Genomic DNA, 15,698 nt, shown 5'->3' with positions numbered 1-15,698 from the left:
TGAGGATTTGCCTTCGAACATCATTGCTGTACAATAACAATACTGACTAGGGAAAATGTATGTTAATTATTCAGCACAAGTCATCATCATTATCACACATTCCAATAATCTCCCAAACTGAATCAAAACAGACCAAATCAACCTCCTCCTAAAACACAAATAAGTTATGCTTTTGACGTCTCTCAATCTGCTCACATTACATTGTCTCATACACCAAAATGCTGCCAGACACCTTGCTGAACTTCTCAAATGAGAACTTAGCGCTTCAAACTCCGATGACCCTTTCGAGAAGTATTTGTGTGTGTTCTAATGATTCTGATCATTTATATTCTCCTCTGAAAAATTAATATGTCAGCACGAGATTCATGGGCCAAAGCACATTCTAGATAAAGATAGACCTTAGATACATCAGATATGGCTCAGAGATGGGCTGCCCTAACAGGATCTGCCAATAGAACAGAATATGATTATGAGAAGGATGTTGTGTTTTCACATATAAAAATTGTGCAACAAAATAGTCCCTGGGGCCAGACAGTCCGATGCTGCAGTGACATTTTAATTTGATGGAACAAAGCCATCTCAACTTTAGCAAGACAACCGCGGGTCACATGGTGTCAGCGATTGTGATAGCTAACGGATACATCCTGCTGTCACAGGGACACACATGATTCATAAACTCATCCAAATGAATTGAGAAGAATTACCTAGTGTGTTCAGTCGGTGCAGAACGATCTGTATCAGTTACTTTTCGTACCAGATGGGTGAGTTTGGGTGAAACCCTAGCTGTCATTCAAGTCCCCAAAACTCAAGATGCCTTCCATTTGGGAACGCACATTCTATTCTACCTCTACTGATCCTTGAGCATTTTATATCCCCAAAAGGAACCTGGTTAGTAACATTTCCTACTTTTCCAATTTTGAGATCTGGAATTCTGTAGCAATGATCCACAATCATCTGCCACCCCCCAAGAAATCAATCTCTGGTGCAACAAGTTGTGCATGGTCCCTAACAAACAAAAGACCAACCAAAGAAACAAAAACAATGAAAACGTCCCTGGCAACAAACCAAACCATTCAGAGCCTAGCAACCGTTATGTTTGTCTCTCTGATATACTGTTTTCCCAAGGTCAAATATGTACCACAACTATAATAAATGGTGTTCCCCTGAAAATGTTAAAATACACCACTATCTGCTCCAAAATATGCTATTAGGATGTGGTCATGCGTCAGCGAGTCAACGTATGTCCACGCCTGGCTGTCCGTAAGCGGTGGCGAGCAGCATTGAATTTCTTCAGGGAGGCTAGATAGACCGAAAAAGGATCAACGTTACCATCCGTCCTGTCGTGGACTGATACCAAGCTACACGCAAATCAGACAACACACACAAATACTCTCACACAAACATATAAAGATGCCTACGTAAACATGCGCATACACACACACATATACTCTCACACGCCTGCACAAACTCACAGAAAATGTGCAACCCATGAGAGACAATAGATGAAAATGCGGCACCTCTCTCGGCCCAGTGTAATGACTGTTTGTGCCTTATTGACCCTGGCCTCTGCAATAATTAATTTCAATCAGCCCTCGCTATATGGGGTCTGTTTACAGGGTCTGAGGAGAATCTAATAAGATGTAGCAGCCTCCAGAGAGGCTCTCCACCCACATCTTCACACTCACCTTAGGTGATGAGGGCCTTATGGGGACTTTCTGAAGACCAGACGTTATGGGGACCTGACAACACAGGGTTCAGACTTTCTGGAACTAGACATTATATATATTTTTTTATTTAACCTTTATTTACCTAAGAACAAATTCTTATTTACAATGACAGCCTACCCCGGCCAAACCCAAACCCGGATGACGCTGGGGAAATAGTTTGCCGCCCTATGGGAATCCCAATTACGGCCAGTTTCTATACAGCCTGGAATCGAACCAGGGTCTGTACTGATGCTTCTAGCACTGAGATGCAGCGCCACTCGGGAGCCCCTGATAATATGGGATTTAGTATTTTCTGGGGACCTGATAATATGGGGACCTGATAATATGGGGACAAGACACTATGGGAACCTGATGGACACCTGATGGACTGATGACTAAGCCGTTGGGTCACCAGTAACCAGGATTGGGAAACTATGAGGGCCAAACATTCCGATCTGAAATGGAGACCTCACTCTGATCTTATGGATTCAATGTCTTTGGGTAAAGTCCTGTTGAACTTTTACTCAATATCATCATTTTTGTCATTGATTATTGAAGATTGCACATGCCTTACCTTGCCCCAGACAAAGGTTGTTAGTATGTCCGTGTGTCAAATACTTTATCTGATCATATGTTGACATAAACAGCAGTGGGAAGAAAGGTCATTCCTAAAGATAAGAGGTATCCTGTGAGTATGATCATGAATATTAATACAGATATAGGAGTGTGAAAAGCTCAAATAGTGTATGAATACTCTTTCAATTCATATACATTGAGAATACTATATTCGTTTTTTCCCCCACAATACATTGTAGATTGAAGAAGCACATTGATTCTGATTCACAAATACTAAATGTGTCCACAGTAAGACAATGTGGATCAAACTCAAAACAGCACAGTGGCTCCCTCCAGTGTAGAGAAATATTCAGCACGTTTAACATAGTCTCCGCTGTCTGTAATACAGCACGGTAAATTGTTTCGCTTACAGAAACACCCACACAGATTAGATAGGATTTGCTCAATCTTCTCTGAATCTCCACGTCCAGATGACAGCAAATCTGATTACATGATTTGGGATTTGGAAAAAAAACTTTATACAAACACAATGACTGAAAACGGTTTTCCAAATGTCTGGTTTTCTCCCTTGTTTAAGCACCTTGATTGGAAAGCAAGGTAGAGACAGTACACACCTTCTCATTTGTCCAGGTAGATACACACAAAAAGATGAAACCTCTGGACTGGAATGAGATCTCATAGATGGACATAATTGGCTTAGCTTCAACTTTCAATTATGTTTCACTCGTTTGAAATGGGATGGGACGATATCATTTCCCCATCAAAAGGAAATCTGGGCTTGCTATCGCTTTTGTTATCTAAAAGAATACAGGAGAGATGGGTGAGGTCTGACTTAAAGGCTCTTTGATGCTCAAGGTCAAAGTGAGACTAGTCACTGGTGAGTGGCATTTCAGACTGAGGGATTAGACTATATCTGCTCCAATCAAGATCTCAGACAGATCTCCATCACAGAATCATCTTATTTTTCTGAAATCATCATAGATTGCGTACTGTTTGTTTATAATCAAGGACCTGAATATTACGGCTCTGACAAAATATTAAATCACTACTACTTTCAGATAAAGGTCAAATAAATGTTGTTTACCATTTTTACTGATTGATGTTTCTTTGCTGTGTATTCACTGTACTGTCATGGGGAGTATCTTGCTATGCAAAAAAATATGTCTTAAAATATGGCAATAATAAATAGAATTAATAGATTAATTCGCCAACCAATCAAATATCTGATTAACAATATCCTGGTCTCAACATCAAAGCAGGGTGGTACAAATAATGTGGTAGTGGAATCATGGGAGGTCATTAACAGGATGTACTTCTCACCAGACTAGAGGTGAGAGAGGGGGCTGACTTCCCCAAGGTGGTGGAGCGCATCCGCACCAGGTTGGAGTTCTCCGAGGGGGTCTGCCATGCCTGGTGGGGGGACACATAGGGCAGCAGGTACTTTCCTATAGGACAAGACACAATGGTAGTTGCATTATAGAGAGCAGATCATTTCCTGTACAAGACAGACAACAGTAGTTACACTACAGACAGGCGTATAGGAGCAGGTACAGTAATGTACAGTGGGGGCAAAAAAGTATTTAGTCAGCCACCAATTGTGCAAGTTCTCCCACTTAAAAAGATGAGGCCTGTAATTGTCATCATAGGTACACTTCCATTATGACAGACAAAATGAGAAGAAAAAAAAATCCAGAAAATCACATTGTAGGATTTTTAAAGAATTTATTTGCAAATTATGGTGGAAAATAAGTATTTGGTCACCTACAAACAAGCGAGATTTCTGGCTCTCACAGACCTGTAACTTCTTCTTTAAGAGGCTCCTCTGTCCTCCACTTGTTACCTGTATTAATGGCACCTGTTTGAACTTGTTATCAGTATAAAAGACACCTGTCCACAACCTCAAACAGTCACACTCCAAACTCCACTATGGCCAAGACCAAAGAGCTGTCAAAGTACACCAGAAACAAAATTGTAGACCTGCACCAGGCTGGGAAGACTCTGCAATAGGTAAGCAGCTTGGTTTGAAAAAAATCAACTGTGGGAGCAATTATTATGAAATGGAAGGCTCCACGCAAGATCTCACCCCGTGGGGTCAAAATGATCACAAGAACGGTGAGCAAAAATCCCAGAACCACACGGGGGGACCTAGTGAATGACCTGCAGAGAGCTGGGACCAAAGTAACAAACGCCTACCATCAGTAATACACTACGCCGCCAGGGACTCAAATCCTGCAGTGCCAGACGTGTCCCCCTGCTTAAGCCAGTACATGTCCAGGCCCGTCTGAAGTTTGCTAGAGAGCATTTGGATGATCCAGAAGAAGATTGGGAGAATGTCATATGGTCAGATGAAACCAAAATATAACTTTTTGGTAAAAACTCAACTCATCGTGTTTGGAGGACAAAGAATGCTGAGTTGCATCCAAAGAACACCATACCTACTGTGAAGTATGGGGGTGGAAACATCATGCTTGGGGCTGTTTTTCTGCAAAGGGACCAGGATGACTGATCCGTGTAAAGGAAAGAATAAATGGGGCCATGTATCGTGAGATTTTGAGTGAAAACCTTCCATCAGTAAGGGCATTGAAGATGAAACGTGGCTGGGTCTTTCAGCATGACAATGATCCCAAACACACTGCCCGGGCAACGAAGGAGTGGCTTCGTAAGAAGCATTTCAAGGTCCTGGAGTGGCCTAGCCAATCTCCAGATCTCAACCCCATAGAAAATCTTTGGAGGGAGTTGAAAGTCTGTGTTGCCCAGCAACAGCTCCAAAACATCACTGCTCTAGAGGAGATCTGCATGGAGGAATGGGCCAAAATACCAGCAACAGTGTGTGAAAACCTTGTGAAGACTTACAGAAAACGTTTGACCTCTGTCATTGCCAACAAAGGGTATATAACAAAGTATTGAGATAAAATTTTGTTATTGACCAAATACTTATTTTCCACCATAACTTGCAAATAAATTCATTAAAAATCCTACAAATGTGATTTTCTGGATTTTGTCCCCTAATTTTGTCTGTCATAGTTGAAGTGTACCAATGATGAAAATTACAGGCCTCTCTCATCTTTTTACGTGGGAGAATTGCACAATTGGTGGCTGACTAAATACTTTTTTGCCCCACTGTATGTATATTATGAGAAAAGTACAAATTAAAAGAGAAAAAGAAAGCTGTTGATATTGTGATTTATCTTTATTTTAAATACTGACTGATTAATTGACTGATTTTATTTTGGGTGTTAAAAAGACCAGGGATACATTCACGCTGTGAGGATACCGGTTGCCTACTCACACCATTTGCACAGATAAATGGATATCAATGCAAATTCATACCATAACAAATGACATTGAGTGCTTCACAGAAATGAACTAATCCTGTCCTCCTCCTCTCCTTAGAGAAACAGAGCTGAAGGCCCTAAAACGGCATGGGCTCACAAGAGGCAGCAGTGAAAGTTAATACACTTATAAGACCAGAGACGCTACAGTACAGGGCATGTTGATGAGACGTTTCCTACGTTGAATCCTAAGATTAACAAGCTCTTAACAAATACATATTTTTCAGGGCAAATATTTCCCCAAGAGTTGTCTCGCAGTAATATGGTCATGGTCATTCGGATTGGGTGCGTGCAGCATTTACGGTGATATGGCCTCCGCAAAAGTCAGGGCATTCATACTTCCTACGCGTCGCCAAACAGCGCAGAGCTGTTGTGAAGGAAGTTGTCAAGGAAGTCAGTTTATGTTTATACAGGACCTCCCGCCCCCACCTACCGTCAACCAATCATATAAAGTGCTGAGCTATAGGGAGTCCTCTGCATTGTTACAACATTTGAAAGGAGCACGGCGATGCGGTACGGAGCTCAATTCGGTCTCCGGCGCCACCGATCACATTTTTGGATTAAGCATGAATTGGCTCTAACAGTCTCTAGATGGCAGTAGGTCCACAGGTGCTATTTTGTTCAGTTATGAAATCAGCTATGCAGTTTAGAGCCCCTCTAGGTTGTAATATCCATAAAACCTAGAGGTCAAACAGGGAAATGGTTCCAATAGTTTCTCCACCATTCATTTTTCCCCATAGGGAATTTTAGAAACATAAAATAAGGGCTGGGTTTCGTGTGGGATTACACTGGTGTGACGTTTTAATAACCATGTAAATCTCTCTCGGACAAGGTGACTTGATCAATATATTCGGCTATATTTACTTTCGAAAATGCTAATTAGCATCAAAGTAAGACTACAAATCCCAGCAAGCTGCTACACGTCATCGCTAGCGGACACCTTTGCAAACAGTTTTAAAATTGTCTGGTGCAAACTTGCACAAGACAGTTCACAGAAATGTCCATTTAAAGAAATGTTGCCAATGGGTATGATGACTCATAATGTGGTACTCTATAGAGCCCAAATAATGTGTGTATGCGTGCAGTCTGGATTATCGTGTCACATTGTGGCATTGAGGCTCCTAGCAGTCATTAAAAAAAATAATAATAATCTCCCTAAAATCGTGTGTCACCCTCTTCTCATCATCCCTCTTATCCCCTCTAGACTTTCATGTGTGTGTATATATTTCCATTTCCTGTTGAAGGAAGCACAGCAAGTCAACAGTCAATACGAGAGAATTAACTGCCTTGGTGGAGACGATGAGTGAAAAGGAGGAGCGGAGGAAGAGAGACATTCCTCTCACCTCGATATGACCTAATGTGTTAAGTAGCAGAACTCTGGTCCTGAGGGGCTGCAGTGTCAGCTGGCTTTGGTCCTTGATCTTTCCTTTTGATCAGAGACTGATTGAGACCTTGGTACTATGGTGTGTGGACTCTGATAAACCAATAACCGCTGATTAATCAAATGCCAGGGGGCAGGAATGTCAGCATGTCGCTCTGAATGGGAGTCTGTTGGATGACTGGTATAAATGAAGTAAGAACGTCTGCATGTGTTGCCTTCAAGGGACTGGAGTTCGATGAGACCTTGTGATTTGTAATGTACAGTGCCTTCAGAAAGTATTCACACCCCTTGTCTTTTTCCACATTTTGTTATGTTATAGCCTGAATTTAAAATGGATTAAATTGAGATTTTTTTTGTCACTGGCCTACACACAATACCCCATAATGTGGAATTGTGTTTTCTAAAGTTTTACAAATTAATTGCAAATGAAAAGCTGAAATGTTGAGTCGATAGGTATTCACAACCCCTTTGTTATGGCAAGCCTAAACAAGTTCAGGATAACAAAAAATTGCATAAGTCACATAAATTGCATCGACTTACTCTGGTTGCAATAAGTGTTTAACGTGATTTTTTTATATGATTACCTCATCTCTGTACACCACACATACAGATAATTGTAAGGTCCCTCAGCTGTGCAGTGCATTTCTAACACAGATTCAACCACAAAGACCAGAGAGGTTTTCCAATTGCCTCACAAGGAAGGGCACCTATTGGTAGAAAAGTAAATATATATATATATATATTCTTTTTTGAATATCCCTTTGAGCACAGTGAAGTTATTACACTGAACAAAAATATGAACACCACATGTAAAGTGTTGGTCCCATGTTTCATGAGCTGAAATAAAATATCCCAGGAATGTTCCACACACACATAAAAATGTATTTCTCTCAAATGTTGAGTTCAAATCTGTTTACATCCCCATTAGTGAGCATTTCTCTTTTGCCAAGATAATCCATCCACCTGACAGGTGTGGCATATCAGGAAGCTAATCAGCATGATGTTTACACAGGTGCACCTTATGCTGGGGACAATAAAAGGCCACTCTAAGATGTGCAGTTTTGTCACAACACGTTGTGAACAGAGTGCCCCATGGTGGCACTTGGGTTAGAGTATGGGCAGGCATAAAATACAGACAATGAACACAATTGCCTTTTATCGATGGCAATTTGAATGCACAGAGACACCGTGATGAGATCCTGAGGCCCATTGTCGTGTCATTCATCCACCGCCATCACCTCATGTTTCAGCATGATAATGCAAAGCTCCATATCGCAAGGACCTGTACACAATTCCAGGAAGCTGAAAATGTCCCAGTTCTTCCATGGCCTGCATACTCACTAGACGTGTACGATGAATGGCACGACAATTCAAATTGCCATTGATAAAATGCAAATTGTGATCGTTGTCCGTAGCTTATGCCTGCCCATACCATAACCCCACCGCCACCATGGGGCACTCAACGTTGACATCAGCAAACAGCTCGCCCACACGACGCCATACACGTGATCTGCAGTTATGGGGCCGGTTGAACGCACTGCCAAATTCTTTAAAATGATGCTGGAGGTGATTTTCAGTTCCCGCCAACATCCAGCAACTTTGCACAGCCATTGAAGAGTGGGACAACATTCCACAGGTCACAATCAACAGCCTGATCAACTCTATGTGATGGAGATGTGCTGCACTGCATGAGGCAAGAGGTCACACAAGATACTGACTGGTTTTCTGATCCATGTCCCTACTTTCTTTTTTAAAGATATGTGACCAACAGATGCATAGCTGTATTCCCAGTCATGTGAAATCCATAGATTTGGGCCTAATGAATTTATTTAAATTGACTGATTTCCTTTTATGAACTGTAACTCAGTAAAATCAATGAAATTGTTGCATGTTGCATTTATATTTTTTGTTCATTGTAATTACACTTTGGATGGTGTATCAATACACCTAGTCACTACAAAGATATAGGCGTACTTTCTAGCAGAGTTGCCGGAGAGGAAGGAAACCGCTCAGGGATTTCACCATGAGGTCAATGGTGACTCTAAAACAGTTACAGAGTTTAAAGGCTGTGATAGGAGAACACTGAAGATGGATCAACAACAACGGAATTGACAGTCTGAAAATAAGGAAGCCTGTACAGAATAAAAATATTCCAAAAACATGCACCCTGTTTGCAACAAGGCACTAAAGTAATGCTGCAAAAAATGTGGCAAAGCAATACACTTTTTGTCCTGAACACAAAGTGTTGCATTAGAGTACTACTCGCCATATGTTCAAGCATAGTGCTGGATGCTTCATGTTATGGGTATGCTTGTAATCGTTAAGGACTGGTGAGTTTTTCAGGATGAAAAAAGAAACGCACAGGCCAAATCCTAGAGGTAAACCTGGTTCAGTCTGCTTTCCACTAGACACTGGGAGATGAATCCACCTTTCAGCAGGACATTAACCTAAAACACAAGGCCTAATCTACACTTGGAGTTGCTTACCAAGACGATGGTGAATGTTGGTGAATGTTGAGTGGCCGAGTTACAGTTTTGACTTAAATCTGCTTAAAATCTATGGCAAGACTTGAAAATAGTTGTCTAGCTATGATCAACTAATTTGACAGAACTTGAAGAATAATGGGCAAATATTGTACAATCCAGGTGTGCAACGCTCATAAAGACTTACCCAGAAAGACTCACAGCTGCCAAAAGGTGATTCTAACATGTAATGACTCATGGATTTGAATATTTACACATTTTATTTATTTCATTTAAAAGAACTTTCCAAACATTTCTAAAAACATGTTTTCACTTAGTCATTATGGAGTTGTGTGTGTAGATGGGTGAGAATACAAATACATTTTGAAGTCAGGCTGCAACAGCAAAATGTGGAATAAGTCAAGGGGTATGAATACTTTCTGAAGGCACTGTATATGGGTGGCTGCAAAATGTACATGAATGGCTGCAAAATGTACATGAACGGCTGCAAAATGTAGCCTATATGGGTGGCTGCGAAAGTCAAATCAAAATATGCTCAACAAAGTTCCATGTCGCCCAACGTATAGCCTGAGTAAGCAGAGCTCTGCCAGCTCTGACCATTAGACCCAGACAGACAGCAATAGAGAACATAGTCTTCTTTCACACTGACCGCATTAAGACTTTCTTGGTAAACACTTCACCTGATCTGCTCTGGTCTACAGCACTAGGAAGACTTAGCCCAACATGAACACTGACAAATCGCGCCAACTCAGACAGCTAACTAGCTATAAAGCCTGATTGTCCCATTGCGTAGGATGCAAAATGAGACGGTACAACTCTAAACTAAATGGGCGCCTGAAGTGGCAATGGAAAATGAGAGCAACAGACGAGTTCAAATGAAACGTCAAAAACAAGTACCAACACATCACGGAGAAGCTATTCAACACAAATCAAGACCAACAAAGTAAAACCATGGTGAGATGTAAAATGTTCTGTATGCCTGTATGTCTGCGTGCATGCATTTGTGTGTGCGCGTGACGTGGTTGCCCTATACCTCAGGCATCATCCTTTACACATTAACCAACCATTTAGCCTTTCCAATCTCTGGAAAAAAACATATCTCCCATCTCCACCATCTCCCGATTTCTTCTCACATGTATAAGAGCCTGCCTGACTCATGGAAAGAGGCTATTACACATGCATAATGCACAGGGACATTACACATGCATGAGCCTTGCATTACCAAAACGTCCTGCCTTGCGAATGGGCCTTTCCTCATGCATTTCAAAGAGGCTGACGGAAATGTGATGTTGAAGAGGATTCTCATCCAACTCCATGTATGGTGACCTCCCAGCACAAAAGCACTTAACTTCAGGTAGGGTTGGGGGGGGGGGGGGGGTAATTTCTCTGTTATTAAACCTAGGGAACATCACTTTGTGTGTGTGTGTCTTACAGTCACCAATTATTTCAGGTGGAAATATTTTCCCTTCTCCATCGATGCCTTTTCCCTCTGCAACAGTTATCTACCTCGTCACTTAGAAATAGGACACGCCTCAGTTAAAGAAAACATCCTTTGCTTTTCTACCTGCATCCTGTTTAGTAGGGAAAAGTCGATTCACATCTTTTTGAAACCCAGAGGCTCAACCTGGACTTGTCCAATGAGAACAAAGATTGTTGTTTCCTCTTTTATCCTACAGTGTGCCCTCCTGAACATGACCCCGGTGTTCTACGACACGCCTCCTCCCCGTGGCATCCGGTGCCTTGCTGTAAGGCCTGGAGGGTCGGACGGTAAAACAGGATGACACACAGAGACAGGAAGGAAAACGATGATCCGGAGATGGCTTCCTCATCAGCACTCATCACACACCAGCCAGGAGAGTAAATCCCTAATTAGTGCCCCGGTCGGAGCACAGCTCCAGGTCACCCCTCACCACATTATTAAACTAGGTAAATCTAGATGTAGCCTAAGCCTATTCACAATAGGAGGCAAATGCATATTCAATACGACTGTGTGCATACATTGAGTTATTTCATGGGACACCAGATGAAAAGCAATCTGTTTCCCTACCATTTGGGACTCATTTTATCGTACTGATCAACAACATTTGCATAGAAGCAGCAATCTTTCCTTTTATAAAAGTGTGCACTGTCTCTTTAAGATCCATGACGTCATTCACTAACAGTCAGTTCGACACTAAAGCACATATGCAAATGATTGAGAGAGACCGGAGGCTGGGACACAAAGTGAATGAATGACATTTTGTGACAAACAGCTTTGAAATCAGCAACATTTTTGCATTAAGGTTTGCATATGATCACAAACAAGGTACTAGGGTAGGGAATTGATGTTACCTTCAGCTGTACGCTAGCAAGGAGAGTTAGCCTACGAAGTTGGAAGCTACCGGTATCTTCATTGATGTTAGCTTCAGCTGTACGCTAGCAAGGAGAGTTAGCCTACGAAGCTGGAAGCTACCGGTATCTTCATTGATGTTAGCTTCAGCTGTACGCTAGCAAGGAGAGTTAGCCTACGAAGGTGGAAGCTACCAGTATCTTCATTGATGTTAGCTTCAGCTGTACGCTAGCAAGGAGAGTTAGCCTACGAAGTTGGAAGCTACCAGTATCTTCATTGATGTTAGCTTCAGCTGTACGCTAGCAAGGAGAGTTAGCCTACGGAGCTGGAAGCTCCCGGTATCTTCATTGTGTTCTGGCCTGTAATGGACATGGTTTTGCGAACAGTAATTAACACATGCAACATTTCATGTTGCATTATTCAAGTGTGTTAACTTCTGTGCAGCATGAGTGGCGATGCAGCCCTGACTCCCAGTGAGTGCAGTGGTTCCTCGGGATAGGCTAGAGCTGGGAATAAGAATTTTACAATGTCCGCCTACCCTGGCCAAACCCTCCTCCAACCCGGACGACGCTGGGCCAATTGTGCGCCATCCTATGGGACTCCTGATCACGGCCGGTTGTGATACAGCCCGGGATTGAAGCAGGGTCTGTAGTGATGCCTCTAGCACTGAGATGCAGTGCCTTAGACAACCTGAGACACATTCAATATTAGTACTGGAAGTTTTTAAAAAAATAGTACCAAACCGATCATGTTCTAGTATCAAAAAGGTACAGAGGTTTTGGTAGATCATGGAACACTAGTGTGCGTGCATGCATATATATATATATTATTGTGTTTTTGCATATGCTTGTGTGTGTGTGTACACTGTATGTGCACCTGCAGGGCCCGGCCCTGTGGTTATTACCTGTGAGAGCGCTCCCTAGGCTCCCCCTACGGAGGTTCTTGCCGTCCTCACAGAGCGGTCTCTTGAATTTGAGGGCGAGGCCCACGCCGTGGATGACCTCCGGGTTGGTGGACTTCCGGAAGGACATGGACGGAGGGTACAGGATGTTATCCAACTGCAGGAGAGGAGGACAGATGGTGGTTAAGTTAGGTCAATGGCTCCCAAATTGTGGATCAAGAACCACACTGGTGGGTTATGGCCAATTCATATTGAAGAAATTGTCACAGGAACTTGGTAGTTTAGAAGCCACGGGGGTTAGGTGAACGGTGGTGGGGCTGAAGGCGGACGTTGGTGAACATTTTTTACTTGGTTCTGTATCACTCAAGCCTGATTAGAGATCACTTGTGCGAGCAGCAAACAGTAGACCATACAGTACAGCTAAGGTGCTGAATTATCATGCAAGCATACAATCCCACGACACAACAATGGTAGAGATGACTAACATCACAAATAGCCGCCCAGTGAGAGTACAATGTACAGTTGTAAAAAAAAAAAAACTCTGTGCATGATCAAATCCTTGTGTACACAAACACTGTAATATGTGTTGCATTGCACACTTAGGAAAATGTTGCATCATCCTTGTAAAACCTATTGATGAGTAAATGTGGTGTCAATAATAGCTACAGTGGTTAGCTAGCTTGGAGAAGGTATTTAGTGTTGAGTGCCAGTGAGGATTTCCAATGCTGAACAACTTGTTACAGCTGTTGATAAGTCATTGATAATAATCCAATTTAATTTCTTCATATGTCATTGTATTATGATATACAGTATATTCGGAAAGTATTAAGACCCCTTAAATTTTTCCACATTGTTACATTACAGCCTTATTCTAAATTGGATTAAAATAACTAATTAATTAACATTGTGTCTCCTTATGTTAGGTGGTGAAAACAGTAATGGGAACATAATCCCCAAAAATGCAATTGCAAAACATGTTGGTATCTCATTCATTACGGTGAATCAATCAATAAGGGCTGACCCCAATTAGTCGACTGGTCGACCGTCGAGCAGTAGCAAATATATATATACAGTATCAGTCAAAAGTCTGGACACAAGTAATCATTCAAGGGTTTTTCTTTATTTTTACTATTTTATACATTGTAGAATAGTGAAGACATCAAAAACATGAAATGACACATGAAATCATGTAGTAAGCAAAAAAAGTGTTGAACAAATCAAAATATATTTTATATTTGAGGTTCTTCAAAGTAGCCACCCTTTGCCTTGATGACAGCTTTGCACACTTTTGGCATTCTCTCAACCAGCTTCATAAGTTAGTCACCTAGAATGCATTTCAATTAACAGGTGTGTCTTGTTAAAAAATAATTTGTGGAATTTCTTTCCTTCTTAATGCATTTGAGCCTATCAGTTGTGTTGTGATAAGGTAATTTTTGTAATTTTTATTAGGATCCACATTAGCTAATCTTCCTGGGGTCCAACACCAATTAACATGACATTTGCTGCAGGAGGGACTGGTGCACTTCACAAGATAGATGGCTTCATGAGGCAGGAAAATTATGTGGATATATTGAAGCAACATCTCAAGACATCAGTCAGGAAGTTAAAGCTTGGACGCAAATGGGTTTTCCTAATGGACAATGACCCCAAGCATACTTCCAAGGTTGTGGCAAAATGGCTTAAGGACAACAAAGTCAAGGTATTAGAGTGGCCATCACAAAGCCCTGACCTCAATCCCATGGAAAATGTGCGGGCAGAACTGAAAAAGCGTGTGCAAGCAAGGAAGCCCACAAACCTGACTCAGCTACACCAGCTCTGTCAGAAGGAATGGGCCAAAATTCACCTAACTTATTGTGGGAAGCTTGTGGAAGGCTACCCGAAACGTTTGACCCAAGTTAAACAATTTAAAGGCAATGCTACCAAACACTAATTGAGTGTAAATAAACTTCTGACCCACTGGGAATGTGATGAAAGAAATAAAAGCTGAAATAATTCTCTACTATTATTCTGAAATTTCACATTCTTAAAATAAAATGGTGAATTTAAGACAAATAATTTTTTACTAGGATTAAATGTCAGGAATTCAGAAAAACTAATGTATTTGTAACTAAATGTATTTGGCTAAGGTGTATGTAAACTTCCGACTTCAACTGTGTGTGTGTGTGTGTGTGTGTGTGTGTGTGTGTGTGTGTGTGTGTATATATATATAAGTATTCTAGAGGTCGACCGATTAAAATCGGCATGGCCAATTAAATAGAGACGATTTCAAGTTTTCATAATGGGTAATTGTCATTTTAGACGCCGATTATGGCCGATTACATTGCATTCCATGAGGAAACTGCGAGGCACGTTGACCACCTGTTACGCCAGTGCAGCAAGGAGCCAAGGTAAGTTGCTAGCTAGCATTAAACTTATCTTATAAAAAACAATCTTCACATAAATCACTAGTTAACTACATACACATGGTTGATGATATTACTAGGTTAACTAGCTTGTCCTGTGTTGCATATAATCAATGCGGTGCCTGTTCATTCATCATCGAATCATAGCCTACTACGCCAAACGGGGGATGATTTAACAAAAGCGCATGTGAAAAAAAGCACAATCGTCACACGAATGTACCTAACCATAAACATCAAAGCCTTTCTTAAAATCAATACACAGAAGTATATATTTTTAAACCTGCATATGTAGTTAAAAGAAATTCATGTCAGCAGGCAATATTAACTAGGGAAACTGCCTCACTTCTCTTGCGTTCATTGCATGCAGAGTCAGGTTATATGGCAACTAATTTGCAAGAATTTTACATAATTATGACATAATATTGAAGGTTGTGCAATGTAACAGCAATATTTAGACTTAGGGTTGTCACCCGTTCGATAAAATACGGAACTGTTCTGTACTGGTATTTCATTGGCAGGGTCTACAGTCAATCACAGATTACAAAAAGAAAACCAGCCCAGTCACGGACCAGGATGCCTTGCTCCCAG

The 15,698-nt window shown here is 41.4% G+C and overlaps 1 protein-coding gene across 2 annotated transcripts in view; it reads right to left on the bottom strand.

The window, feature by feature from the left end:
- LOC109873739 (microtubule-associated serine/threonine-protein kinase 3) overlaps positions 1 to 15,698 on the bottom strand; it is a 191,285-nt gene that overhangs the window by 140,799 nt on the left and 34,788 nt on the right. For both annotated transcript variants that reach the window (XM_031808930.1, XM_020465436.2), the window contains exons 2-3: positions 12,712 to 12,865; positions 3,603 to 3,727 (exon numbers count right to left, since the gene is read on the bottom strand). In XM_031808930.1, the coding sequence (XP_031664790.1) occupies positions 3,603 to 3,727; positions 12,712 to 12,865 (279 nt within the window). The remainder of the gene's footprint in view (positions 1 to 3,602; positions 3,728 to 12,711; positions 12,866 to 15,698) is intronic.

The sequence above is a fragment of the Oncorhynchus kisutch genome, linkage group LG29 (assembly GCF_002021735.2).
Source record: "Oncorhynchus kisutch isolate 150728-3 linkage group LG29, Okis_V2, whole genome shotgun sequence".
Lineage (NCBI taxonomy): Eukaryota > Metazoa > Chordata > Actinopteri > Salmoniformes > Salmonidae > Oncorhynchus > Oncorhynchus kisutch.
Note: the sequence above shows the minus strand (reverse complement) of the source record. Positions and strands in the feature narration are given on the sequence as shown.